This window comes from Anomaloglossus baeobatrachus, chromosome 1 (assembly GCF_048569485.1).
Source record: "Anomaloglossus baeobatrachus isolate aAnoBae1 chromosome 1, aAnoBae1.hap1, whole genome shotgun sequence".
Taxonomy (NCBI): domain Eukaryota; kingdom Metazoa; phylum Chordata; class Amphibia; order Anura; family Aromobatidae; genus Anomaloglossus; species Anomaloglossus baeobatrachus.
The window spans coordinates 949,540,876-949,566,820 of NC_134353.1; the positions used below are offsets into that span (position 1 = coordinate 949,540,876).

A 25,945-nucleotide genomic window follows, 5' to 3' on the forward strand; every position below is an offset into this window, starting at 1 on the left:
AAGGATCTTCTGTTGATCTTTTCTAAATAGAAGATTTTTCCTGATTCACCCAACAATGATGAATAAGGTCAGAGAAAAGATGGCAGAGAGGATCCTACACCTCACCCTGGAGATAATCTTCCATCTTACTGGAGAGGTGAGAGGTTCTGATGTCATCACATTACATCATTATCTATGGGAATAACAGAGGATATGGCCGGGGAGGTGAGAGGTTCTGATGTCATCACATTACATCATTATCTATGGGAATAACAGAGGATATGACCGGGGAGGTGAGAGGCTCTGATGTCATCACATTACATCATTATCTATGGGAATAACAGAGGATATGACCGGGGAGGTGAGAGGTTCTGATGTCACCACATTACATCATTATCTATGGGGATAACAGAGGATATGACCGGGGAGGTGAGAGGCTCTGATGTGATCACATTACATCATTATCTATGGGAATAACAGAGGATATGACCGGGGAGGTGAGAGGTTTTGATGTCATCACATTACATCATTATCTATGGGTATAACAGAGGATATGACCGGGGAGGTGAGAGGCTCTGGAAAGGTCTAATACTACACCTCACCCTGGAGATAATCTTCCATCTTACCGGAGAGGTGAGAGGTTCTGATGTCATCACATTACACCATTATCTATGGGAATAACAGAGGAGATGACCGGGGAGGTGAGAGTCTCTGATGTCATCACATTACATCATTATCTATGGGAATAAGAAGATATGACCGGGGAGGTGAGAGGTTCTGATGTCATCACATTACATCATTATCTATGGGAATAACAGAGGATATGACCGGGGAGGTGAGAGGCTCTGATGTCATCACATTACATCATAATCTATGGGAATAACAGAGGATATGACCGGGGAGGTGAGAGGTTCTGATGTCATCACATTACATCATAATCTATGGGAATAACAGAGGATATGACCGGGGAGGTGAGAGGTTCTGATGTCATCACATTACATCATTATCTATGGAAATAACAGAGGATATGACCGGGGAGGTGAGAGGCTCTGATGTCATCACATTACATCATTATCTATGGGGATAACAGAGGATATGACCGGGGAGGTGAGAGGTTCTGATGTCATCACATTACATCATAATCTATGGGAATAACAGAGGATATGACCGGGGAGGTGAGAGGCTCTGATGTCATCACATTACATCATAATCTATGGGAATAACAGAGGATATGACCGGGGAGGTGAGAGGTTCTGATGTCATCACATTACATCATTATCTATGGGAATATGTTAGGGCCAGGTGGACGGGCAGACCCAGGAGGTGGATCCACTGGGCCGAACACCTTAATGAAGGCAAGGGGTCCGGTAGCCGGAGCACTACGGGTAGCAGGACAGTCCGTGCAGAAGAGTGGAATGGAGAAGTCCCTGGGACCACGGCGTCACTGATGGTAGTCCGGGTGACGGAGCTCAGGTTCGGAGGCCGGGATGTGGTCAGGCAGAGTCCAGAACCGATGGAGCGAGAGGACGGGTCACCACAGGGATCAGAGATGGTACAGACTGACGAGATGGCAGATAGTCAGCGTTCGGGGTTCGGGAATCAGCAGGACCGGATGGCGAGGCAGGAGCGGCTCTAGAAGAGAGATAGGTGAGTATATCACAGAGACACAAGGAGACCTGACTCCTAGCTTAGGAAACACGAAGAACAGGCCCCGCCCACTTGGACATTACACCCCTTTATACCCTGTACCTGTGTGATCAATATCCTGTCTGTGGACGCTGGCCCTTTAAGAAAGGGTCAATGACCGCGCGCGCGCCCTAACGCGCATGCGCGAGGCCCGGGTGCCAGAAGCCAGTGCAGGGAGCGGCGAACAGGAGGCAGGGGAGCCGGGCTGGAGCGAAGCTGCCGGCGGACGCTGGGAGCGGGGACCGGGACGCCTGGGGATCCTAGGTGAGGAGGCCTGGAGGCTGTGGAGCGGGGAACGCCGGAAAGAGGAGCCGGGGAGCGAGCCAGGGAAGCCGGGGAGCGTGGAAGGGGAGCCGGGGAGCTGGACAGGGGACCCGGGGAGCGTGACAGAATAACAGAGGATATGACCAGGAGGTGAGAGGTTCTGATGTCATCACATTACATCATTATCTATGGGTATAACAGAGGATATGACTGGGGAGGTGAGAGGCTCTGGAAAGGTCTGATACTACACCTCACCCTGGAGATAATCTTCCATCTTACCGGAGAGGTGAGAGGTTCTGATGTCATCACATTACACCATTATCTATGGGAATAACAGAGGAGATGACCGGGGAGGTGAGAGGCTCTGATGTCATCACATTACATCATTATCTATGGATATAACAGAGGATATGACCGGGGAGGTGAGAGGCTCTGATGTCATCACATTACATCATTATCTATGGGAATAAGAAGATATGACCGGGGAGGTGAGAGGTTCTGATGTCATCACATTACATCATTATCTATGGGAATAACAGAGGATATGACCGGGGAGGTGAGAGGCTCTGATGTCATCACATTACATCATAATCTATGGGAATAACAGAGGATATGACCGGGGGGGTGAGAGGTTCTGATGTCATCACATTACATCATTATCTATGGGAATAACCGAGGATATGACGGGGGAGGTGAGAGGCTCTGATGTCATCACATTACATCATTATCTATGGGAATAAGAAGATATGACCGGGGAGGTGAGAGGCTCTGATGTCATCACATTACATCATTGATGTGATGGACTCTAGAAATGTCTGTAGTGATATTATTAATGTCTCCATGCTCAGGATTACACAGTAGTGAAGACCTCTAGTGATCGCTGTCAGGCCCCTTTGTCTGATGGACGGGGAGGAACCCTGAGCCCAATCCCGGGGCCTCCACCTCACCCCCGGATACATGAGGACATCAATGAACAGAAGATCCTAGAACTCACTAATAAGATGATGGAGCTGCTGACTGGAGAGGTGACACTGCTGGGAATGCTGGGACATTATACAGGACAGCACTGGAGGATTCTGGGTGATGACGGTATCATTGTGTTGTCAGGTGCCTATAAGGTGTCAGGACGTCACCGTCTATTTCTCCATGGAGGAGTGGGAGTATCTAGAAGGACACAAGGACCGGTACAAGGAGGTGATGATGGAGGAGCCCCAGCCCCGCACATCACCAGGTAATAGACAGGACTGAATACACCCGGCCTATAATTATCTGTATGTAATAATGATGTCCGTCCTGTCTGTGTCTCCTGCAGGTCTCTCCAGTACGAGGACGACCCCAGAGAGATGTCCCGCTCCTCCTCCTCCTCCACAGGATCCTCAGGTAGATGGAGATCTCCCCTATGAGGTGTAGACGGCTGTGATCTCCTTGTGTTCAGTCTTGTTTTCTCCTCCAGTATTAGATGTTTTATACTTGTGTAATGAGAGTGGTGGAGACGGCAGGATCACAGCTGACCACAGACCTCACATGTCCGGATCTTATCTCCATTATTCCCGGGGACTTTTACAATATTTTGTTTTGCAGCTTTTGGATCCGGATAAAGATCTGAGCAATATTAATTATCCAGAGAGAAATGTGAGGGGCGATCAGCGGAGTAACGAGGAGATTCCTACAGATCACCGCCCCGGTGAGTACAGACCACCCAATAACGCACACAAGTCACACATTCCTATATTTCCACTCTTTGCTGTGTCAGTTTCTCCAGCGGTATATTAACCCTTCATGTACAATACACATGAAATGTGAATGATTCTGTGATCCCGGTGCAGGTGATAACACGGGATGTGCAGTTATGTTATAGAGGAGAAATACAGCTGGACATGAATTCTGCCGATGTGAGCGAGGACGAGTTCCAGCTCTCTCCTATTATCCGCTGTCAGGGCTGATGAGGGGTTTCTCCAGTTTAGGGACTAAAAATCCATTATCGCCTATTACACTCATGTCAGTGTGTGACTGTGGCACCCTGGACTAGCCAGGTCGTCACAGATAACACACAAACACCCCATCCCCACTAGACAGTAACATTAGCCAAACACAAAACCCTTGTTGCCTCCCTCCAGGGTCTGATGTCCACACCAGGTGGGGCGGAGCCAAGCAGTTGTCCCCGCCCACCGAGGAGTTCACAGGTCTGGAGGCGGGAAAAGTGTTAGTGAGAAGTGGGAGTTGAAGTGAGAGGAGTCAAGTGAAGGGTGTCTGGGTTTGTGGCCCAGGCACTGACAGCAAGGTTGGCAGACGGTGGTGGCCGTCTGCAGGAGTGGTGGATCGACGTGGAACCGTAGGACCGGGGATGGGCGGCAGCCCGCCGGTACCGACCGGGGAGCGAAGTGAAGCCAGCACACACAGGCAGGGCCATCGGACCGCGGCTAGGCTTGGAGCCGCCATCAACAGTCAAATCCGAGTGTGACAGGAACTCCAGGGGTATCCTAACAGCCAAAGACCTGATTGAAGGCAACCGCCCACACCGTGAGGGTATACAGCTACCGCCTAAGGCTAGAGACCCAAGGGCCAGCGCCTGCGGGCAAACAGGCTCCTCTGGCACCCATACACCGGGGAGCGGACTACCATTGGGAACCCATCGTAGTCAAGACAGTACACTAAGGTGCAGGGAAAGACAGCCGCCATCACCTGTCCGGGGAGAGACACAGCAGCCGGCTGCGGGACCTGTCCATCCAGCCGTTTGGTTTACCGAGGACTTTGTGCATCTCTTGCTGAGTGAGTACTCCCGTGCCATCCGGCACTGCGCCGCGCTGCCCCTGCAACCCTGTACCTCACCAACTCTGCCTCCCCGTCTCACCACCGGCACCCGGGACTACCGACCCCTACCCACGGAGGGGGAAAACAACATCCCAGCTGCTCCATACCATCGCTCCCGGGATCCCCGTCACCAGCAGCGGTGGTGCCCATCTTCACCACAACCCGTGGGTGGCGTCACGGACTAAATCCCCCCCAAACCGACCACCCTTTTCACTCACCGGCGAGGAGCGCCGCTCGAGTCCCCGGATCCGGCCCACCGCTCGAGCCACCGAGCAGCAGCAGCGCTGGACCCGAGCGTTAGTGAGCGCAGCGCAGTGGCGTCCTCCCCGCCCGCGACAACTTGGCATCACGAACAGGATTGAACCGATCTACTTACCAGTAGAAGTGCACCTTGCAGTCCCCGCCGGCGGTGTCCAGCCGAAAATTTTGAAGCGCCGCCATCTTTGGCGTGAAAATCTCCCGCTCGAGTGTCTTCTCCGAGCAGGGAAGGCGCGAAAGCAAAGCCCCACCCCCAACAAGCGGAAGTGCTGAAGAGAACCAATGGGGGGCGGGTGTGAGTCTGCCTAATGTAGCCGAGGCTATAAAAGCGGGGACGCCAGGACTCTGCAAACATTTGGTTCCTGGAAGCCTGCCAGCAAGAATGTCCGTTCCGTCCGGTGATGCCAAGATATTTCTGAGCCCACGCCAGGAACAGCGGCGTGGGTGGAAGCCTGGACCGCACAAATGTGCTGCCGCTTTCAAACCCAGGTCCGGTTCTTGATGGAGTGCTGGGTGGCCGAGATGGAAGAGGTGGCGGCGGCCGTGCGGAGACGTGAGGTGGAGGCAGTGTTGGAGGAGCGGGTAAGCGACCCACGCCCCTGTGTCCGAGAAGGACCGGCCGCTGCTGTTGAGGGGCCCGGCCTGCGCCCGCTCACCCTCCTGCCTCCCCTGCCATCTGTACCGGTTGCTGTTGCCCCTCCGCTCGGACCGCTACCCCCACCACCGGTAGCGGAATCAAACCCGTCCACCCTAGAGGACCGACCTGGGGGCGTTGTCTGTGAATGGCCCGTATCTCTCCCGCTGCCATGGAAGATACTGCGGGAGGCGTCCGTCCGCGACAAGAAGCCATCGGCCCCGGAAGTGGCCGCACCCGAGACCGTCCCAGCTTCGGCAGTCCGCCCGGCCGTGGAAGAACCAGCCGCTGCAGGCCCGAAGGCCCAACCGGTGAGGCCAGCTGTCCCCGAGTCCCACACCTCGGCTGAGGCTGCGCCGGGCCGCCACTGCAAAGCCGCAGTACAGGCCACGTCACCGCAGGACCCCCACGAGAGAGTACCGGTCGTGGCCGGTGTGGGTGCGGTCCAGCGGGGCCTGACCCGAGCGCAGGGGTCTGCCAACGCCCCTTATTGGGACAGGGGACCAATAAAGTTGGGCCGAGAGATTGCCACCAGGGAGCAGCAGAGGGCCGAAGTGATGGCGCGCGTGATTAGAGAAAAGGACACACTCCGCCATGCCATTTTTCGGGTGCGGGGCCCGGTGTACGAGGGCCAAGTCCGGCAGTTTGACACGCGAAGGGGGTTCGGTTTCATCTACGAGCCGGGCCTGGAGGCCGAAGTGTTTGTGGCCCGCCGCGATGTGAACTCACACCTTCCCACGGGCCACCCAGGTCGCGACCTGTTGCCGGGCGACCTGGTAACCTACACTCGACACTGCGGGGAGAGGGGCTGGTTCGCCGTAGACGTTAAGCAAAGGAAGAGCCGCGGTGTGCAGATGCGGCCCCAGCCCCCTCCTCCACCGAGCCATCTGGATTTTGAGCTGGAGGAGGTCCTGGATCCCAAATAGTGACCTCAAATAGTGGCAGCGGTCCCCCGTTGCAAGCAAGTTGCCCCGTTGGGACCCTCAGCAGTTTGAATGAATCAAAATCAACCGAGTTTCACCTGATTGTCATCAGTGATCATCCCGTTGCCGGCAAGTTGTCCCCGGAGGGACCCTGTGTGTTTTTACTCCCCACATGAGAAACTGCTCATGAACACGGCCGAGAACTGGCAGGCCACCCACGAACTTGTGGGCTTGTAAATAGTTTTGTGGGATGGAAACCGTTGCCGCCTCCGGAGAGGCAGATTGGAGGAAGGGCCCGCAGCAGAGCAGGGCATGTCCTGATAGGCCAGAGGGCATCAGGTGTTCTGATGATGTGGCCACTCTGGACTGGCTCGTGGAGGCCCGCCCCTATGACCTGGCACCTCACCATTGGTCGTCAGACGATGACTGGTGAGGTGTTTGCCATAAGGTCATCAGGGATGTGGCGGTGCCGGATAGGGCGCTGGTGATATCACTGATGACATGGCACTCCCGTGGCTCAGCACGTTAGGGTCAGGCGCCGGGCTTCCACCTCCTACCATCCAGTCCTATCCTCAGTGTGCCCCCTACCAAATAGGATTGGAAGCAGTAGTACAGAGCTTAATCAGGGTTAGGCGCTGATGCTGGGTAATCGTATCTATGCACACCTTTATCTCGGTACGGTGAGGGACGGACTCTGTCCTATCAGTCCTGCTCCTCGGTGTGCCCTCTAAGCACACGGGCAGCGTACCCCAGGACCTCTGTGGGGTTAACAGGGTGTTCCTGGACTGGATGTGTGGATCCTGTGACGCCAACAGTCTCCTGATTCAAGTGACGTTTAACTCGGTCAGGCAACTATTAGTTTCAGAGCCACCCAGCTCTGTACCCTCCGCCTAACCTTCGTGTTGCCAGCAGCTCCTTTGTCACCTGAAGCACGGTGGACCCCGACTGGTGATTGGGATATATACCACCTTATCCTAATCCACCAGTCCCACCGTAACAGTAAGATTGCACCAGGGTCTGCCTGGAATGGCGGAGATACAGCAGCTACATCAGCTCATACAGCAGCTTGAGGCCAGAGAGAGGTCTCTGGAGCAGTCTGCTCTTGTTGCTGATATGGATGATGTGGTAGCTCAAGCAACCGCAATGGTGTCTGCCACCAAGCCCACTCCACCCCTCCCTCACCTCTCGCTGCCTAACAAGTTTTCAGGGGACAGCAAGGCATGTAGGGGATTTGTGAACCAGTTCTCAGTATTTACCGTCCTGGGGGCTCGGCTGCTCTGCTGGCCGAGCCGCTCTGGTCCGTGCTCGGGTTTGTCGGTGGCTCGAGCGCCTCCGGACCGGGGGCCACGTCGCTCTGTTAAAGGAGAGGTGATGGGGTGGTTGAACGGGGGTTGTCGTGACGCCACCCACGGGTCGTGGTGATCTTTGGCACCACCGCTGCTGGTGATGGTGGGGCCCCCGGGTGGCGGTGTTGTGGCGCAGCTTGGATGGTAGCCCCTCCGTGGGTAGGGGCGGTGTGTCCCGGGGCCCGCTGAGGGGATAGGATGGTGAGGGTGTCGTTGCGGTGCAGGGGACAGCGGTGCGGTGCTGTGCCCGGATGGCACTGGTGTACTCACAGTTATTCACACTTAGAGTCACTGGTAAACCAAAGTTTGGTGAAGATCGGGTCCCGCAGACGGCTGCCGGTGTCCCCTGTGAGGGTGATGGTGTCCCCTCTTCCCTGCACCTCTTGACTGTGTTGGCTACCCCTGCCTGGGCAGTGGCAGCCCGCTCCCCGATTCACGGACCGGACGGAGCCCTCGTTTGCCCGCAGGCGCTGGCCCTTTGGGTCTCTGGTCTCTGGCGGTGACACTCACCCGGTAACGGTGGGCTGTTGCCTTCTTTCGGGGCTTTGGTGAGAAAGGACCCTGAAGATCCAGACTGCAATCAGTTAATTCGCCTAGACTCAGTAGATTCAAAGCTAGGTCGGGGTCTGAGTACCCGGTTACTGGTGCTCCGGTAAACGGTTAACTTAACGTTCAGGGCCGGCGGGCTCCAACCCTCTCCGGTCCCTACGGTCTCGCCGGTTGCTACCGGTCTCCTGCAGGCGGCCACCACCGTCTGCCTGCCTGATGTTGCGGGGATCCCAGGCTCCTACCCGGGTCCCTGCCAGTACTGCTCCTCTCACTTCCACTCTCTACTTAAACTGACTTTGAACTTCCTGCCTCAGGACAGTAGTCTCCTCGGCTGGGCGGGTCTTTCCGCCTGACTCCGCCCACCTGGTGTGCCCTACTTGCCCTGAGGGAGGCATCAGCTCTCCCACCTGGGGTGACGGGTGTGTCCTCACCGGGAATGGGGGGGGGTGTGTTGGTGTAGATGTTTACTACCTGTGACCCCTGGGGTCCAGGGTGTCACATTCCCCCTTAGTTAAATGCAGACCGTCTGCGGGCTGCCCGACGGACTCCGGTTTATTGTTTTCTGGAACGAAAAAGAAAAAGAACATATACAAAGATAATAACATTTTAAACATATGGATACTTTAGGACTTCACGTACGGGAGGCATTTGCTTAAACGTTGCATAACGGTAACATTTTTATTAATAACGGGAAACGGGTCCATGATCTTCCGCCTTCCCCACCCAAAAAACCTAGCCTTGATGCTGCCCCTAAGAAACGGGCAGCACCCCTTTTCCCCAGTCCGGAAACAGGAACGGGGACAGGTCACCCAGGCGGGAACGGGTACGGTGCGGCGCACCCGGCAGTGGCTCAAAGCTCCCCGGAGGGTAGTCACCGGTCCAAATGGTGACAGGACCCCAGCCTACTCTACTGCGGGTCCCTCCTCCAATCTGCCTTTCCGGAGGCTTAACGGAACGGGAAGTCATGGCCCAAGGGGGCAGGATAGAGGGTTATTTACAGGCCCAAAAGTTTTTGGGGTGGCCAGCAAGTCCATGGCCTTGTCCATGAGAAGTCCCTCATGCAACAGGGAGGGGTTAACGGGGCAAGCAAGTCCCAACGGAGACGGGCCTTTTTCCTTCTTGCAGCTAACGGGCTGCCACATTTTAACTTAACTGTAGGGTCCCATCGGGGACTTGCTGTAGGGTCCCAGCGGGGACTGTCAGTTGGGTTCCAGGGGCTGTCCACAACACTCGACTCCGGGATAACTTGCTCCTGCAGCTTTCCCATGGCTCACCACCGGACAGCACGAGCCCCCAATGCCACCCTCACTCAGGGGTGACACTGTCCCACAGAACTCCATTTTCAGCTGCCGGCGGTGCGGGTACGACTGCTCTTCTGACCGGATCTGTAATCTGGAGGGCCAACCGGAACATCAATGGGGTCCCAACGGGGACCGACAGCAAGGTAGCCAGGAACTGCTGCCGCATCAGCATCCTTTTTATCCAAGCAGCAGTCTTATGGCACAGCTGCCGTAGCTGCCGCTCTGGGTTAGTCGGTGTGGAGGATGGGCCCAGCCGGAGTCCCTCCGTGCCGGCTACGACCGGCACCTTCAGTAGTGAGGGGCCCCGCTGTGACATGGCCTGCTCTGCCGTTTGGCAGCTACATCCCCGCGGTGCCTCAACTGAGGCTGGGTGCCTGGGAGCGGTCAGCGTGACTTGCGGTGCTGGCGTCGGGTCGAGGATCGCCTCTGTTGCGGCCCGGATGGAAGCCGGGACGGGTGCCAGGGCAGTGGTAAAGGTAAGGCACGGGGGCCGCAGGTCTGGGCCCTGTCCCACAGACGCTGCGGGCTCCGCTACCGGTGACAGGGGTAACGGGTCGGTTGGGGCGGTGGCCGCGTACATGGGTAGTAAGGGAGGTGGTGCAGTGGATGGCAGCAGGCCGGGCCCCTCAGACGCAGCAGCCGTTCCCTCGGGGACATAGGGGTGTGGGTCGCTTACCCGCTCCTCTGGAACCACCTCCACTTCGGATGCCCGAACGATCGCGACCAGGCCCTTCTTTTCAAACGTCCACTCCGCCATCATGGAGTGGACCATGGCCTGGAGCTCCTGGCACGTCTTTCTCCTGGGTCCAGGAATTTGTTCCGGCAGAGTCTTGGCGTCCCTGCACTTCTGCAGTGCTAATTACATGCGGCCGTTAAGCACTGCCGCTCCTGCGGCCAGCGCTCCACCGCCAGGCGCGGACATCTGCTCTCCGTCCCCCCTTAGTTTTCTCTGCGCACTTCCGCTTTTGGGGGCGGGGCTTCGCTCTTCGCGCTCTTACTGTTCGGGAGAGAAGACTCGAGCGGGAAACCTTCGCACCAAGATGGCGGATTTTCAAATTTTTCGGCAGGACGCCGCCGACGGACACTTCTAAGGCGCACTTCCACAGGTGAGTGGACTATCCTAATCCTGTTCGTGACGCCAGAAGAGACGATGTGTACCGCCCTGGGGGCTCGGCTGCTCCGCTGGCCGAGCCGCTCGGGTCCGGGCTCGGGTTTGTCGGTGGCTCGAGCGCCTCCGGAACGGGGGCCACGTCGCTCTGTTAAGGGAGAGGTGATGGGGTGGTTGAACGGGGGTTGTCGTGACGCCACCCACGGGTCGTGGTGATCTTTGGCACCACCGCTACTGGTGATGGTAGGGCCCCCGGGTGGCGGCGTTGTGGCGCAGCTTGGATGGTAGCCCCTCCGTGGGTAGGGAAGGTGTGTCCCGGGGCCCGCTGAGGGGACAGGATGGTGAGGGTGTCGTTGCGGTGCAGGGGATGGCGGTGCGGTGCTGTGCCCGGATGGCACTGGTGTACTCACAGTTATTCACACTTAGAGTCACTGGTAAACCAAAGTTCGGTGAAGATCGGATCCCGCAGACGGCTGCCAGTGTCACCTGTGAGGGTGATGGTGGCCCCTCTTCCCTGCACCTCTTGACTGTGTTGGCTACCCCTGCCTGGGCAGTGGCAGCCCGCTCCCTGATTCACGGACTGGACGGAGCCCTCGTTTGCCCGCAGGCGCTGGCCCTTCTGGTCTTTCTGGTCTCTGGCGGTGACGCTCACCCGGTAACGGTGGGCTGTTGCCTTCTTTCGGGGCTTTGGTGAGAAAGGACCCTGAAGATCCAGACTGCAATCAGTTAATTCGCCTAGACTCAGTAGATTCAAAGCTAGGTCGGGGTCTGAGTACCCGGTTACTGGTGCTCCGGTAAACGGTTGACTTAACGTTCAGGGCCGGCGGGCTCCAACCCTCTCCGGTCCCTACGGTCTCGCCGGTTGCTACCGGTCTCCTGCAGGTGGCCACCACGGTCTGCCTGCCTGACGTTGCGGGGATCCCAGGCTCCTACCCGGGTCCCTGCCAGCACTGCTCCTCTCACTTCCACTCTCTACTTAAACTGACTTTGAACTTCCTGCCTCAGGACAGTAGTCTCCTCGGCTGGGCGGGTCTTTCCGACTGACTCCGCCCACCTGGTGTGCCCTACTTGCCCTGAGGGAATGGGGGGGTGTGTGTTGGTGTAGGTGTTTACTACCTGTGACCCCTGGGGTCCAGGGCGTCACAAGTATATCTGCAGTTGCTGGCTGCACGGTTCCCTACAGAGAGATCGAAAGTGGGGTTTATTTTCTCCTTGCTTTCTGATAGAGCAATGGAGTAGGCCACACCATTGTGGGAGAGGAACAACCCCGTAGTTCAGGAGTCCGATGAGTTCTTGGAGTCCATGCGGCAAGTGTTCCTGGGGCCTCAGGTCACTCACGACTCGGCCCTGCAGCTACTGACTTTGGCGCAGGGGCGTACCTCCTCAACTCAGTATGCTGTGAGGTTCAGGACACTTGCTGCAGAACTGGAGTGGCCAGAGAGGACCCTGATTCCACTTTTTTGGAAAGGGTTGACTTCACATGTGAAGGATGCGTTAGCGTCTCGTGAGGTACCAACTACCCTTGAGGGCCTCGTGACTCTAGCTACCCGCATTGACCTGCGGACCTCGGAACGTCAGCTGGAGCGCAGGTCAAAAAGTCGTTCAGCCACTGTAGTGGTCTCGACCACTGCTCCTCCCGTAGAGGACGTCACCGAGTTGCAAGGGTACTTCCTGTTTCGCTTGTGGGCAGTCTGGTCGTTATGCCAACCGTTGCCCAAAGCGTCAGGTTAAGCAACCACAATCGGTGGCCGTAGCTGGTGGCAGACTGGACCAGGCGTCATCCATTAGGGTGACGTTTCCTGTGTCCATATCCTTGAAGGCGCTCAACCTGATTCACAAGGGCACATGTGGACACAGGGGCTGGGGATAATTTCATCTCCTCCTGTTTTGCCCAGCAGCATGCCATCACGCTGGTGCAAATGCCAAGGCCAGTGAGAGTCTGTGTGGTGAATGGGTTCTTTTTGCCCAAGGTAATCCACCACCGGACGGTGCCTATTACCCTTGCCATGTCGTCTGGGCATAGGGAGACCAGTTTGTTTCTGGTTCTCCCTAAGGGTGTAGATGATATTCTGCTGGGCATGCCTTGGCTAAAGCAGCATTCCCCACATATCAGGTGGTCTGTCATGAACAGCCGGGGGAGTCACTCAGAAATCCGCAGCTGTTCACTGATTTGTTACACACGACTACTCTCTAGCGCCCCCCCTTGTCTGCAGGCCACTTTTGGTACTGCAGGACAATGCATAAGATGAGGCTGCTGAGCTGATAATGCCAAATATTGGAGGTCTCACAGCAAGGGTAAATGTATATATCACCGATTCCCGCTAATGGAATATATATATATATATATATATATATATATATATATATATATATTTCGGTACCCTTAATGATAGCACTCCAATAATTCTATGCAATAACAATTACGCTGCCACCACCGGACGTTTCACAGGCAGTCCGGGTACCCGTTACAGATAGCATAAGGCCCTTCGGGGTTATGGATTCGTATATAAAGCATAAGGAAAGAAACTCTTAAATTTTTATATATTTAATCCGAAAATAGGCAGTGTTTAAAGAATATACAAGAATTTACAAAAGGGAACAATACACATTACGGCATAGACAGTTCCATTAAAATAAAAGGTATAAAAGTGAAACTTACTAAGCTTGTGCCATAGAAGTGGCGTCTACTTAGGGAGGGAGGGACTCCAAGCGAAGAAGATGGTAGAAGTACGGCCAGCATCACCCTTCATGATGCCCTCCAAGTACTGACTGACTGGCCCCCGAGAGGGCCAGTTCCTATTATGCCTTACGTGACCCCCCTTGTCTGTGACATCATTTTACAATCTTTGTGGGCTGTGCTTGTGATGGTTACAAAGCTTCTTAATTCTAGTGTTTTACATATCTTTGCCCCTGGGCCAAACAGGTGAAAGATATTAGCGTCATATTTAATATCTCGATTTTTCATTTACATTGATACCAAACACAACGCCTCTAGTACAATTTTACTGGCCAATACTAATTTGTCGTGATTCCAGCGATCTTCCCGTCGGGTGAGACGGTGCGCTGGGTTCCGCACGACACAGGGATTCTAGCAATATGTTTTTAATTTTTCTAGCATTAAAGCAGCACTTAAAACCTGCTTTGGAAGTTTTCCCGCCAAATAGCACAAAGGATTGTCTTTCTCTGCATCTACTTTTTCTGTAGATCTACCATCCCCATGTCATAAATGCCTTAAGCTTCCAGGCCGATCAGATAATCATCATGACGATCTGTGGCTGAGGGTGGAAACGAGGGGGGTGAAGAACCTTCAACAGTTCTACATGACACCTCCCCCTTTTTGAGGTAGCATGGGAGATTGATTTGCCAATCGTCTCCTAAGCCTACCTCGCTGGCATCCCCCTGCCGGGACAGCCCATCAGCGTTGCCATGCTCAACACCCTTCCTGTGTTGAATGGTAAAGTCCTACTGCTGTAGTGCCAAGCTCCACCGCAGTAGCTTACCATTGTCGCCGGCCACCCGGTGTAGCCAGCTGAGAGGGTTGTGGTCTGTCACTATGGTGAAGTTGCGTCCATATAGGTAGGGCTGCAGTTTCCGCAGGGCCCACACTATAGCAAGGCACTCCTTCTCCACAGTGGCGTAGGCCACTTCCCGGGATAAGAGCTTGCGGCTGAGAAACATCACCGGATGCTCTACTCCCTTCCCATTTACCTGGAGTACTGCACCAAGGCCAAACGCACTGGCATCTGTCTGAACTATGAACCGTCGGGTGAAGTCCGGGGCTTGTAGGATTGGGGAACTGGCGAGGGCAGCTTTCAGTGCCCTGAAGGACCGTTCACAGTCATCTGTCCAGGTGACTACTTGCGGTAGCTTCTTTTTGGTGAGGTCCGTCAACGGCTTAGCAAGAGCACTATAGTTAGGAACGAACTTCCTATAGTACCCTGCCGTACCCAAGAAGGACATCACCTGCTTCTTTGACTTGGGGGTAGGCCAGGAGGTGATGGCATCAACCTTCCCTGGCTCTGGTTTCAGGGTCCCGCCACCCACTCTGTGTCCGAGGTACTGTACCTCCGTCATGCCAATCTGACACTTCCCTGGCTTTATAGTCAGACCAGCGCTTTGGATCTGCCTGAGCACCTGCTCCAGGTGCCCCAGGTGTTCCTCCCAAGTGGGACTAAAGATGGCAATGTCATCCAGGTAAGCTACTGCAAACCCTCCTAGTCCCTCGAGCAGCTGGTCGACCAATCGCTGGAAAGTGGCAGGAGTATTTCTCATGCCAAAGGGCATGACAAGGGATTCATACAGCCCGAATGGGGTGATGAAGGCGGACCTTTCCTGTGCTTCCTTGGACATAGGAATCTGCCAGTACCCTCGACTCAGGTCCATGATGGTCAGGTACCGGGCCCCGGCTAAGCAATCCAGTAACTTATCGATGCGTGGCATTGGGTACGCATCAGGTGCTGTGATTGCATTTAGCCTTCTGTAGTCCACACAAAACCGGGTTGTCCGGTCCTTTTTTGGAACCAAAACTACAGGCGAGGCCCATGCACTTTTGGACCTCTGGATCACTCCCAGGACTAGCATTTCATCGATCTCCCTTTTTATGTCCTTTTGTACCTCTAGGGAGACACGGTATGGGGGTTGACGAACTGGGGAATGACTTCCTGTGTCCACCTGGTGGGTGGCTAGGGATGTCTTCCCTGGGACATTCGTGAAGGTCATCAGGTAGGGCCGGAATACCTCCCGCAGCTGGGACCTTTGGTCCAGGGATAGCTGTGGGTTGAATGCCGCCTCCTCGATAGACCCTCCATCCCGGGCCGAGGCGAGCAAGTCCACCAAGACTTCACTTTCGCCTTCCTCGGGAAGACTGCACACAGGAAGGGCAAAGGCTTTCCTGTCATGATGAGCTTTCATCATGTTGACATGGAAGACCTTTTGCCTCTTCCTGGCATGGTCGATGGTGACCACGTAGTTTACGTCATTGAGGCGCTGATGCACCAGGTATGGACCCTCCCAGGCCGCCGGAAGCTTGTTCTGGGTCATTGGGACTAGGACCCACACCTTCTGACCCACTTCGTACACCCGCTCTCGAGCGTGTTGGTCGTACCATCGCTTCTGGCTGGCCTGGGCTTGCGCCATATTCTCATGCACCATCTGCGTCATGGACTGCATTTTGTCACGGAGCCGAATGACATACTCCACAACGGACACTTCTGGGGAGTTCAGTTCCTCTTCCCAGGATTCCCTTACCAGACCAAGAGGCCCCCGGACTCGTCTGCCATACAGGAGCTCGAAGGGGGAAAACCCCGTTGAGGCCTGTGGTACCTCTCTGTAGGCAAACAGCAGGTGTGAGAGATACCGCTCCCAGTCGCGTCCATGTGACTCATACTGCATCTTAAGCATCTGCTTAAGGGTATCATTAAATCACTCACACAAACCATTGGTCTGTGGGTGATAAGCGCTTGATATCAGATGCCGCACCTGCATTTTCTTACAGAGAGCCTCCATTAGACGAGACATGAACTGAGTCCCCTGGTTGGTAAGCATCTCCCTGGGAAATCCTACTCGGGAGAATATGGTCAAGAGGGCATCTGCCACCTTATCGGCCCTAACTGAGGACAGAGCCACTGCCTCCGGATACCGGGTAGCATAGTCTACCACAGTAAGGACGAACCGTTTTCCAGAGCTGCTGGGGACGGCCAGAGGCCCGACAATGTCCACAGCGACCCTCTGGAAAGGCTCCTCTATCACCGGCAAAGAGATCAGGGGAGCTTTGGGAGCAGGCCCTGACTTTCCCACTCTTTGGCATGTGATACAGGAGCGGCAGTAATTGGCAACATCTGTCCCCATTTTGGGCCAATAGAAGTGATGAGACAGCCGGGCCTTGGTTTAGCTGACCCCCAAGTGTCCGGCGAGTGGGATCTCATGGGCAATCCGCAGCAACTCACTCCTAAAGCGGTGAGGCACCACCAGCTGTCTTTCCTTCAGCCACTCTTGTTGGGGGTTACAGGGAATTGTCTCCCGGTACAACCTTCCCTGGTCCCAGAATACCCTCTCCTTATCGGTCTCGGAGGAGGGCTTCTCTGCGAGGTCCCTTAACGTCTCTAGACTGGCATCAGTTCGTAGAGCCACCTGGAACTCTTGGCTAGAGGCAGCCAAAAGTGACGTTAAGGTTCCAACCTCACCGGGACCCTCTGGGACCTGCTCTGGGTCCGTAACCTGTTCCGTTATCCATCTGGGTGAAGAGGTGTCAGAAGGCAAGGTTTCATTTGCGTTCTGGGCACTCTGACTGCGGGTGACAGCACCGATGAAGGCTGTCTCCCCGGGGAATAACCACTCTTCCCCATCAGCCTGACAGGTACTACTGGCTGTGTCACTGTCCGCTTGTGACACTGCTCAGCTGCATTTGACCACTGTCCTCGTGGTTCTCATGTCTGCCTCCATCTCTGTCAGCACAGACACTTGCTACCTTGGGGTTGTCCTCAGCCACGTCACCCTGCCGCGTGGCATGGCTGAGTTCCCCTGTACAAACCTCCACTTTATGAAAATGCACAACATTTGTAATTACATTCTGGGTATCCGCATTCGGGTCGCATGACTTATCAACAACATTTACATCACATGATTTAACAACATTTGCATCACATGACTTATCAACAACATTTGTATCACATGACTTTTTGGATTCGGGAGGATCATCAGGGAGAAATTGTGCAACTAATCGTCCCAGATCAGTCCCCAATAAAACATTGGTTGGTATATGTTCATCCACCCCCACTTCCCTACACCCTCTCCCAGCACCCCAGTCGAGGGGAATCAGGGCCATTGGGAAGGATTGGCGGACCCCCCCAGCCACAGTGACAGTCAGGAGTTTTCCTGGGATAATGTTTTCAGGAGGTACCAGTTCGGGGCGGATCAGTGTTCGGTCGGACCCAGTGTCCTTGAGCCCCATAGTGGGGATTCCGCTTACGGTGACGGGGTGTAGGTTTTCGCAGGCCCTACCACCCGCCTCCCTTGCCAAAAGGACAGTTCCAGTAGGCCCTTGGGCCTTGGATGTGGGGTTCCTCTTCTGCCTCTCTGGGCAAACGGAGCTGAGGTGTCCAGGCTGGTTGCAGGAAAAACACCTGCAAGTGTCAGAGGTGGGCTGGGCACTGGTGGATGACAGAGGACCAACGGGAGGTCGGCTGGTGGGGGCAGGGGTGGTCGTAGTTGTCATCTTACCCCCTTTCCAGCTGGCGGTGGATGGCTTCCGCACCCCCGATGCACGGTTGGCCACATAGGCATCGGCAATCTGGGCTGCTTTTGAGGCCTCCTTGGGCTCTCGGTACATAACAAACTGTTGAACCTCCACAGGACAGACATGTAGGAGTTGGGCCTTCACCATGAGGTCCTTTAACTCCTCAAAGGTTGTAACGGACAGTCCTTGGATCCACTGGTCAAAGGTGGTCTGGAGCCCACCCTCCAAATCGCTGTAGCTGTCATGAGGTCCGAGCTGGAGGGTCCGGAATTTTTTTCGGTACACCTCTGGAGTCAGCTGATACTTCCGTATTAGGGCCTGCTTTATGGCCCCATAGTCTCCACTCTGCTCTTGAGGGAGACTCGCAAACGCGTCCAGGGCCTTGCCTCGCAGCCCTGGGGATAAGTATCGTGCCCATTGTGCTGAGGGCAACTGGTACTGCAAGCAAGTCTTTTCAAATCCCCTCAGAAAGATGTCCAAGTCCCCGTCCTTTTCCATCACAGGAAAGTGCTCCGGTCGGGGCTTAAAGCTACTGGCATTATTTGACTCACCGTTTAGTGAGGAAGATGTCTGCTGCTTGGCATGGATGACCTTCAATTCATGGTCTCTCTGGGCTTGACGCTCTCGCTCGGCTCTCTCAGCCTCTCGCTCTGCCTGGCGCTCGGCTCTCTCATGAAATTGCTGAATGAGGTTCAGCCGTCCCGCCTGGTTATCTGCAGCGAGTTGTTGTAGGGCCATCTGCAGGTAGGAGTCTATGCTGCCCCGGTCACTGGTCTGCCTTGCAGTTGATGGTGGGGACTCTGTAGCAGCCCCGTCCTGGGCTTGGCTTGCCTCCCATTGTAAAAGTTCTTTAATGAGGTCCTGCCTCATTTTGCCATGGCCATCAATCAACTTGGATCTGCAGAGTGCAGAAAGAACCTCCTTCTTCTGCTGATTGTACCAGGCTTCTGTCACAGCATCCATAATTGCCAAATAAAAGATGGGATAGAAAACACGAGAGAAGGGGAGGGGTTAACTGCTACACGTACAGTATTGTTCCAGGTATATTTAAACACTGAGTTCGATCCTCGAAACTTTTGCAAGTTTTTAGTGAAAGGGATGATTGCTCAAACCAGATCACTAATGCTTTATATATCCCACCGCTGCCACCAATTTGTCATGAACAGCCGGGGGAGTCACTCAGAAATCCGCAGCTGTTCACTGATTTGTTACACACGACTACTCTCTAGCGCCCCCCTTGTCTGCAGGCCACTTTTGGTACTGCAGGACAATGCATAAGATGAGGCTGCTGAGCTGATAATGCCAAATATTGGAGGTCTCACAGCAAGGGTAAATGTATATATCACCGATTCCCGCTAATGGAATATATATATATATATATATATATATATATATATATATATATATATATATTTCGGTACCCTTAATGATAGCACTCCAATAATTCTATGCAATAACAATTACGCTGCCACCGCCGGACGTTTCACAGGCAGTCCGGGTACCCGTTACAGATAGCATAAGGCCCTTCGGGGTTATGGATTCGTATATAAAGCATAAGGAAAGAAACTCTTAAATTTTTATATATTTAATCTGAAAATAGGCAGTGTTTAAAGAATATACAAGAATTTACAAAAGGGAACAATACACATTACGGCATAGACAGTTCCATTAAAATAAAAGGTATAAAAGTGAAACTTACTTTACTAAGCTTGTGCCATAGAAGTGGCGTCTACTTAGGGAGGGAGGGACTCCAAGCGAAGAAGATGGTAGAAGTACGGCCAGCATCACCCTTCATGATGCCCTCCAAGTACTGACTGACTGGCCCCCGAGAGGGCCAGTTCCTATTATGCCTTAGGTGACCCCCCTTGTCTGTGACATCATTTTACAATCTTTGTGGGCTATGCTTGTGATGGTTACAAAGCTTCTTAATTCTAGTGTTTTACATATCTTTGCCTCTGGGCCACACAGGTGAAAGATATTAGCGTCATATTTAATATCTCGATTTTTCATTTACATTGATACCAAACACAACGCCTCTAGTACAATTTTACTGGCCAATACTAATTTGTTGTGATTCCAGCGATCTTCCCGTCGGGTGAGACGGTGCGCTGGGTTCCGCACGACACAGGGATTCTGGCAATATGTTTTTAATTTTTCTAGCATTAAAGCAGCACTTAAAACCTGCTTTGGAAGTTTTCCCGCCAAATAGCACAAAGGATTGTCTTTCTCTGCATCTACTTTTTCTGTAGATCTACCATCCCCATCTCATAAATACCTTAAGCTTCCAGGCCGATCAGATAATCGTCATGACGATCTGTGGCTGAGGGTGGAAACGAGGGGGGTGAAGAACCTTCAACAGTTCTACATGACATGGTCGTCTGGGGTGGGGCGGGTTTTATAGCTCCCACTGCTTGTCTCCACCTCCTGCCCATCGCACAGAGGTACCTGTGGCGACTACAAACCATCCGAGGGGGGGGGCTGCTAGAGGGGTGGTACGGTTATGAATCAGCCTCAAGCAGCCTGCTGCGGTTCCAGTTGCACCCAGGTGTCGGCTGCCGTTTTTGGCCGTGCCTCGGGTCGTCCAGATGGCTGCTTCCTCCTCCATGTCTAAGTGTGGAGAGGCGGCTAGTACGCATGCACGCGCTAATTATTTACCCCAGCCACAGTCTTAGTCCTGTGTTGTGCCTACTGAGCGTGCTCAGCCTGATAGTCTCATTTCTGAGACAAAGTCTGTGGTTGAGGCTACTGAGCATGCTCACACACTTGGTGCATTGAAGGCTAGGTCCGGGAAGGACTTCACTGGGCATGTCCGTAAGGTGGCAGGTCCTGGTAGGCCAGAGGGCCTCAGGTGTCCTGATGATGTGGCCACTCCGGACTGGCTTGCGGAGGCCCGCCCCTATGACCTGGCACCCCACCATTGGTCGTCAAACGATAACTGGTGAGGTGTTTGGGGCATGGCTGCCATAAGGTCATCAGTGATGTGGCGGTGGCGGATAGGCCGCTGGTGATGTCACTGATGACACGGCACTCTACTATTGGCTCCTGGAGGTGCCATTGTGGTCCCCCCTGGGTTTGGGACAGACCCAGGTTATAAAAGGGGCTGGAGACAACATGGAGGTGCGCATTCTTCACATTTGCTCAGACAGAGCACACCTCTATGTTAGAGCATCATTGGAATCGGTAGGCAGGGTTAGGCGTCTGGTGCTTGTCACGCCAAGACACCCGTGGCTGAACACGTTAGGGTTAGGCGCTGGGCTTCCACCTCCTACCATCCAGTCCTGCTAGTGCAGCCCAGTGGAATCAACTGGGCTGCAGCTGCGCCACCTATCCTCGGTGTGCGCCCCACCCAGAAGGATTAGAAGCAGTAGGACAGAGCTTAATCAGGGTTAGGCGCCGGTGCCAGGTACTCGTATCTGTGCACACAGATACGGTGAGGGATGGACTCTGTCCTATCAGTCCTGCTCCTCGGTGTGCCCCCTAAGCACACGGGCAGCGTACCCCAGGACCTCTGTGGGGTTAACAGGGTGTTCCTGAACTGGATGTGTGGATCCTGTGACGCCAACAGGGTTCACAGTCTCCTGATCCGAGTGACATTTAACTCGGTCAGGCTCCTATTAGTTTCAGAGCCACCCAACTCTGTACCCTCCGCCTAACCTTTGGGTTGCCAGCAGCTCCTTTGTCACCTGGAGCACGGTGGACCCCGACTGGCGATTGGGATATATACCACCTTATCCTAATTCGCCAGTCCTACTTTAACACTTATGACAATGTGATATTTCAGTTTCTCTTGTTTCATAAATTTTCAAAAATATCTACATTTGTTTTTTTTCTGACAAGATGGGGTGCAGACATTAATGAAAAAAATGGAACTTTTTTGGATTTACCAAATGGCTGCAATGAAGCAAAGAGTGAAAAATGTAGAAGTGTCTGAATACTTTCCATACCCACTGTATATATACACTACAGTTGAAATGTTTGGGGTCACCCAGACAATTTTGTGTTTTCCATGAAAAATCATACTTTTATTTATCAAATGAGTTGCATAATGAATAGAAAATATAGTCCAGATATTGGCTAGGTTAGAAATAATGATTTTTACTTGAAATAATAATTTTCTCCTTCACACTTAGCTTTCGGCACAGAATGCTTCTTTGCAGCATATCCAGCTTTGCAGACCTTTGGCATTCTAGACGTTAATGTATGGAGGTAATCTGGAGATATTTCACCCCATACTTCCAGAAGACCCTCCCACAAGTTGGATTGGCTTGATGAGCACTTTTTGGTACCATACGGTCAAGCTGCTCCCACAAAAGCTCAATAGGGTTGAGATCTGGTGACTGGGCTGGCCACTGCATTACAGACAGAATTCTAGTAGCCTGCTTCTTCCCTAAATAGTTTATGCGTAATTTTGGAGGTGTGCTTTGGGTCATTGTCATTGTCTTGTTGTATGAGGAAATTGGCTCCAATCAAGCACTGTCCACGGGTTATGGCATGGTGTTACAAAATGGAGTGATAGCTTTCCTTATTCACAATCCCTTTTACCTTGTACAAATCTCCCACTTTACCAGCACCAAGCAAACTCAAATCATCACATTACCTCTACCATGCTTCACAGATGGCATCAGGCAGTCTTCCAGCATCTTTTCAGTAGTTCTGCGTCTCACAAATGTTCTGTGTGATCCAAACACCTCAAACTTCGATTCGTCTGTCTATAACACTTTTTTCCAATCTTTCTCTGTCCAATGTCTGTGTTTTTTTCCCATATTAATCTTTTCCTTTTATTAGCTAGTCTCGGATATAGCTTTTTCTTTGCCACTTTGCCCTGAAAGCCAGCATCACGGAGTCGCCTCTTCACTGTAGACGTTGACACTAGCGTTTTGCGGGTACTATTTAAAGAAGTTGCCAGTTGAGGACCTGTGAGGCGTCGATTTCTCAAACTAAAGACTCTATTGTACTTGTCTTGTTGCTCAGTTGTGCAGCGCTGCCTCCCACTTCTCTTTCTACTCTGGTTACAGCCTGTTTGTGCTTTCCTCTGAACGTAGTAGTACACACCATTGTAGGAAATCTTTAGTTTATTGGCAATTTTTCGCATGGAATATCCTTCATTTCTAGGAACAAGAATAGACTGTCGAGTTTTGCATGAAAGTTCTCCTTTTCTTGCTATTTTGAGAGTTTAATGGAACTAACAAATGTAATGCTCCAGATTTTCAACTAGTTCAAACAAAGGACGGTCACTTTTATAGCTTCTCTAATCAGAAAAACTGTGTTTCAGCTGTGCTAACATACTTGTATAAGGGTTTTCAAGGGATTTCTAAGCATCCATTAGTCTTCTAACACAGTTAGCAAATACAATGTCCCATTAGAACACTGGAGTGGTGGTTGTTGGAAATGGGCCTCTATACACCTATGTAGATATTGCATTCAAAAACAGACGTTTGCAGCTAGAATAGTCATTTACCACATTAACAATGTATAGAGTGGATTACTGTTTAATTTAATGTTAGCTTCATTGAAAAAAAATGTGCTTTTCTTTCAAAAATAAGAAAATATCTATGTGACCCTAAAGTTTTGAACTGTAGTGTATATATCATTGGTCATAAGGGGGTTAATGTTATAGTGTTTAGAATTTACAAGATCTGTTTTATTCTTTTAACAGAAGCTTGGGGTATTACACAGAATACACCTGAAGAGCAAGTCATGATCCCATATATACCCTCAGCCCTTTACACCCAAAATCCGACATCTGATGCTTCTAAACAATCTCTTGATTCTCTACAGAATATTCAGCAAAATAAAAGCCACAAGAGGGGTGATCAACAACAAAGAACTCACACAGGGGAGGAGCCGTATTCATGTAATCAATGTGGAAAATGTTTTATTCAAAAGTCTGCTCTAATTTTACATAAGAGAATTCACAAAGGAAAACCATTTTCTTGTTCAGAATGTGGGAAATGTTTTATTTGGAAATCACAGTTTGACAAGCATATAAAAATTCACACAGGGGAGAAGCCATTTTCATGTCTAGAATGTGGGAAAAGTTTTATTCAGAAATCAAATCTTGACGCACATATAAAAACGCACACGGGGAACAATCCATTTTCATGTCCAGAATGTGGGAAATGTTTTATTCAGAAATCAGATCTTGACAAGCATATTAAAAATCACACTGGGGAGAAGCCATTTTCTTGTTCAGAATGTGGGAAATGTTTTAGTTGGAAATCAAGTCTTGATAGGCATATAAAAACTCACACAGGAGAGAAGCCATTTTCATGTCCAGAATGTGGGCAATGTTTTATTCTGAAATCACAGTTTGATAGGCATATAAAAAGTCACACAGGAGAGAATACATTTTCTTGTTCAGAATGTGGGAAATGTTTTATTCGGAAATCACAGTTTGATAGGCATATAAGAATTCACACAGGGGAGAAGCCATTTTCATGTTCAGAATGTGGGAAATGTTTTATTCAGAAATCACAGCTTGACAAGCATATAAAAACGCACACGGGGGACAAGCCATTTTCATGTCCAGAATGTGGGAAATGTTTTATTCAGAAAACAGATCTTGGTAGGCATATTAAAACTCACACAGGAGAGAAGCCATTTTCATGTTTAGAATGTGGGCAATGTTTTATTCAGAAATCGCAGCTTGGTGTACATATAAAAAATCACACTGGGGAGAAGCCATTTTCTTGTTCTGAATGTGGGAAATGCTTTGGGCACAAATCCGCTTTGGTTAAACACATGAGAATTCACACAAGTGAGAAGCCATTTTTTGTTTAGAATCTATGAAATGTTATAGCACTAAATCATCTCTTGCTAAACATCTAAAAACTCACACAGGCGAGAAGCCGTATTCATGTTCTCTATGTGGAAAGTGTTATCAGAAAAAGTAATTTCTTAATGCACATCATAGAACTCGCACAGGGAAAAGCCGTATTTTTGTTCATAATGTGGGAAATGTTTTACCTATAAATCAGCTTGTGTCAGACATCAAAGAATTCACAGAGAGGAAAGGCCGTTTTCATGTTCAGAATGTGGGAAATGTTTTACCCAGAAATCATATCTTTTTAAATATCAAAGAATTCACATGGCAGAGAAGCATTTTCATGTTCTCTATGTGGAAAGTGTTATCGGCAAAAGTAATTTCTTAATGCACATCTTAGAACTCACACATGGAAGAAGCCGTAATCTTGTTCAGAATGTGGAAAATGTTTTACCCGGAAATTAGCTTGCGTCAGACATCAAAGAATTCACATGAGGGAGAAGCCATTTTCATGTTCTCTACGTGGACAGTTTTATCAGCAATCACTTCTGATTGCACATCAAAAACCTCACACAGAAAAAAACATCCATAACTTAAATCTTTTTAGACACCTTATAACTTGCACATAAGACATTTTTTTAATTGTTTCAGTCAAATTCCTCGAAGCACGACATCTTCAAGCGGTTTATATGTTCTGCCTGTGTTTGCTGTGGTTTTCTCCCACACGCCAAAGAGTGATAAGGAATGTATATTGTGAGCGCCAATGGGGACAGTGGTGATACTGTCTGTAAATGTGTGAAATTAATAACGCTATATAAGTGAGTAAAATAAATATAGAAACAGTATAAGAATTATGATAGTAGTTACTTTCAAGATAAAGTTACACATAATACAAAAGAGATGACGGTTCTGTTTGCAGTTGTCAATAAACATCACTATCAGCAGATAGAATCCAAATGTTATGGCAATCAGCCAAGAGCCATGTGCCAGGGAATTGCGTCGACGGAGGGAAAAGGAGGCCGCTCTGACAGTCATTTGAATCCCCACTGGCCAATGCTCTGAGTTCATATTTATTGAAAACTTTTAACA

General features: G+C 51.7%; 1 protein-coding gene across 1 annotated transcript; it reads left to right on the forward strand.

Moving 5' to 3' along the window:
* Nucleotides 1-25,691, forward strand: LOC142257144 (uncharacterized). The gene is made up of 6 exons (XM_075329264.1): nt 1-136; nt 2,778-2,954; nt 3,037-3,160; nt 3,242-3,309; nt 3,511-3,613; nt 23,750-25,691. Exons 1-6 carry the CDS (start codon nt 56-58, stop codon nt 24,871-24,873), a joined length of 1,677 nt encoding a protein of 558 aa, XP_075185379.1. The 5' UTR covers nt 1-55; the 3' UTR covers nt 24,874-25,691.
* Nucleotides 25,692-25,945: the final 254 nt, after the last annotated feature.

Coding starts and splice junctions, on each gene's coding strand:
- LOC142257144 (XM_075329264.1), top strand. CDS start 56: ATGATGAATAAGGTCAGAGAAAAGATGGCAGAGAGGATCCTACACCTC. Junction 2,955..3,036: donor TGGAGCTGCTGACTGGAGAG/GTGACACTGCTG, acceptor TTGTGTTGTCAG/GTGCCTATAAGGTGTCAGGA. Junction 3,161..3,241: donor CCAGCCCCGCACATCACCAG/GTAATAGACAGG, acceptor TGTCTCCTGCAG/GTCTCTCCAGTACGAGGACG.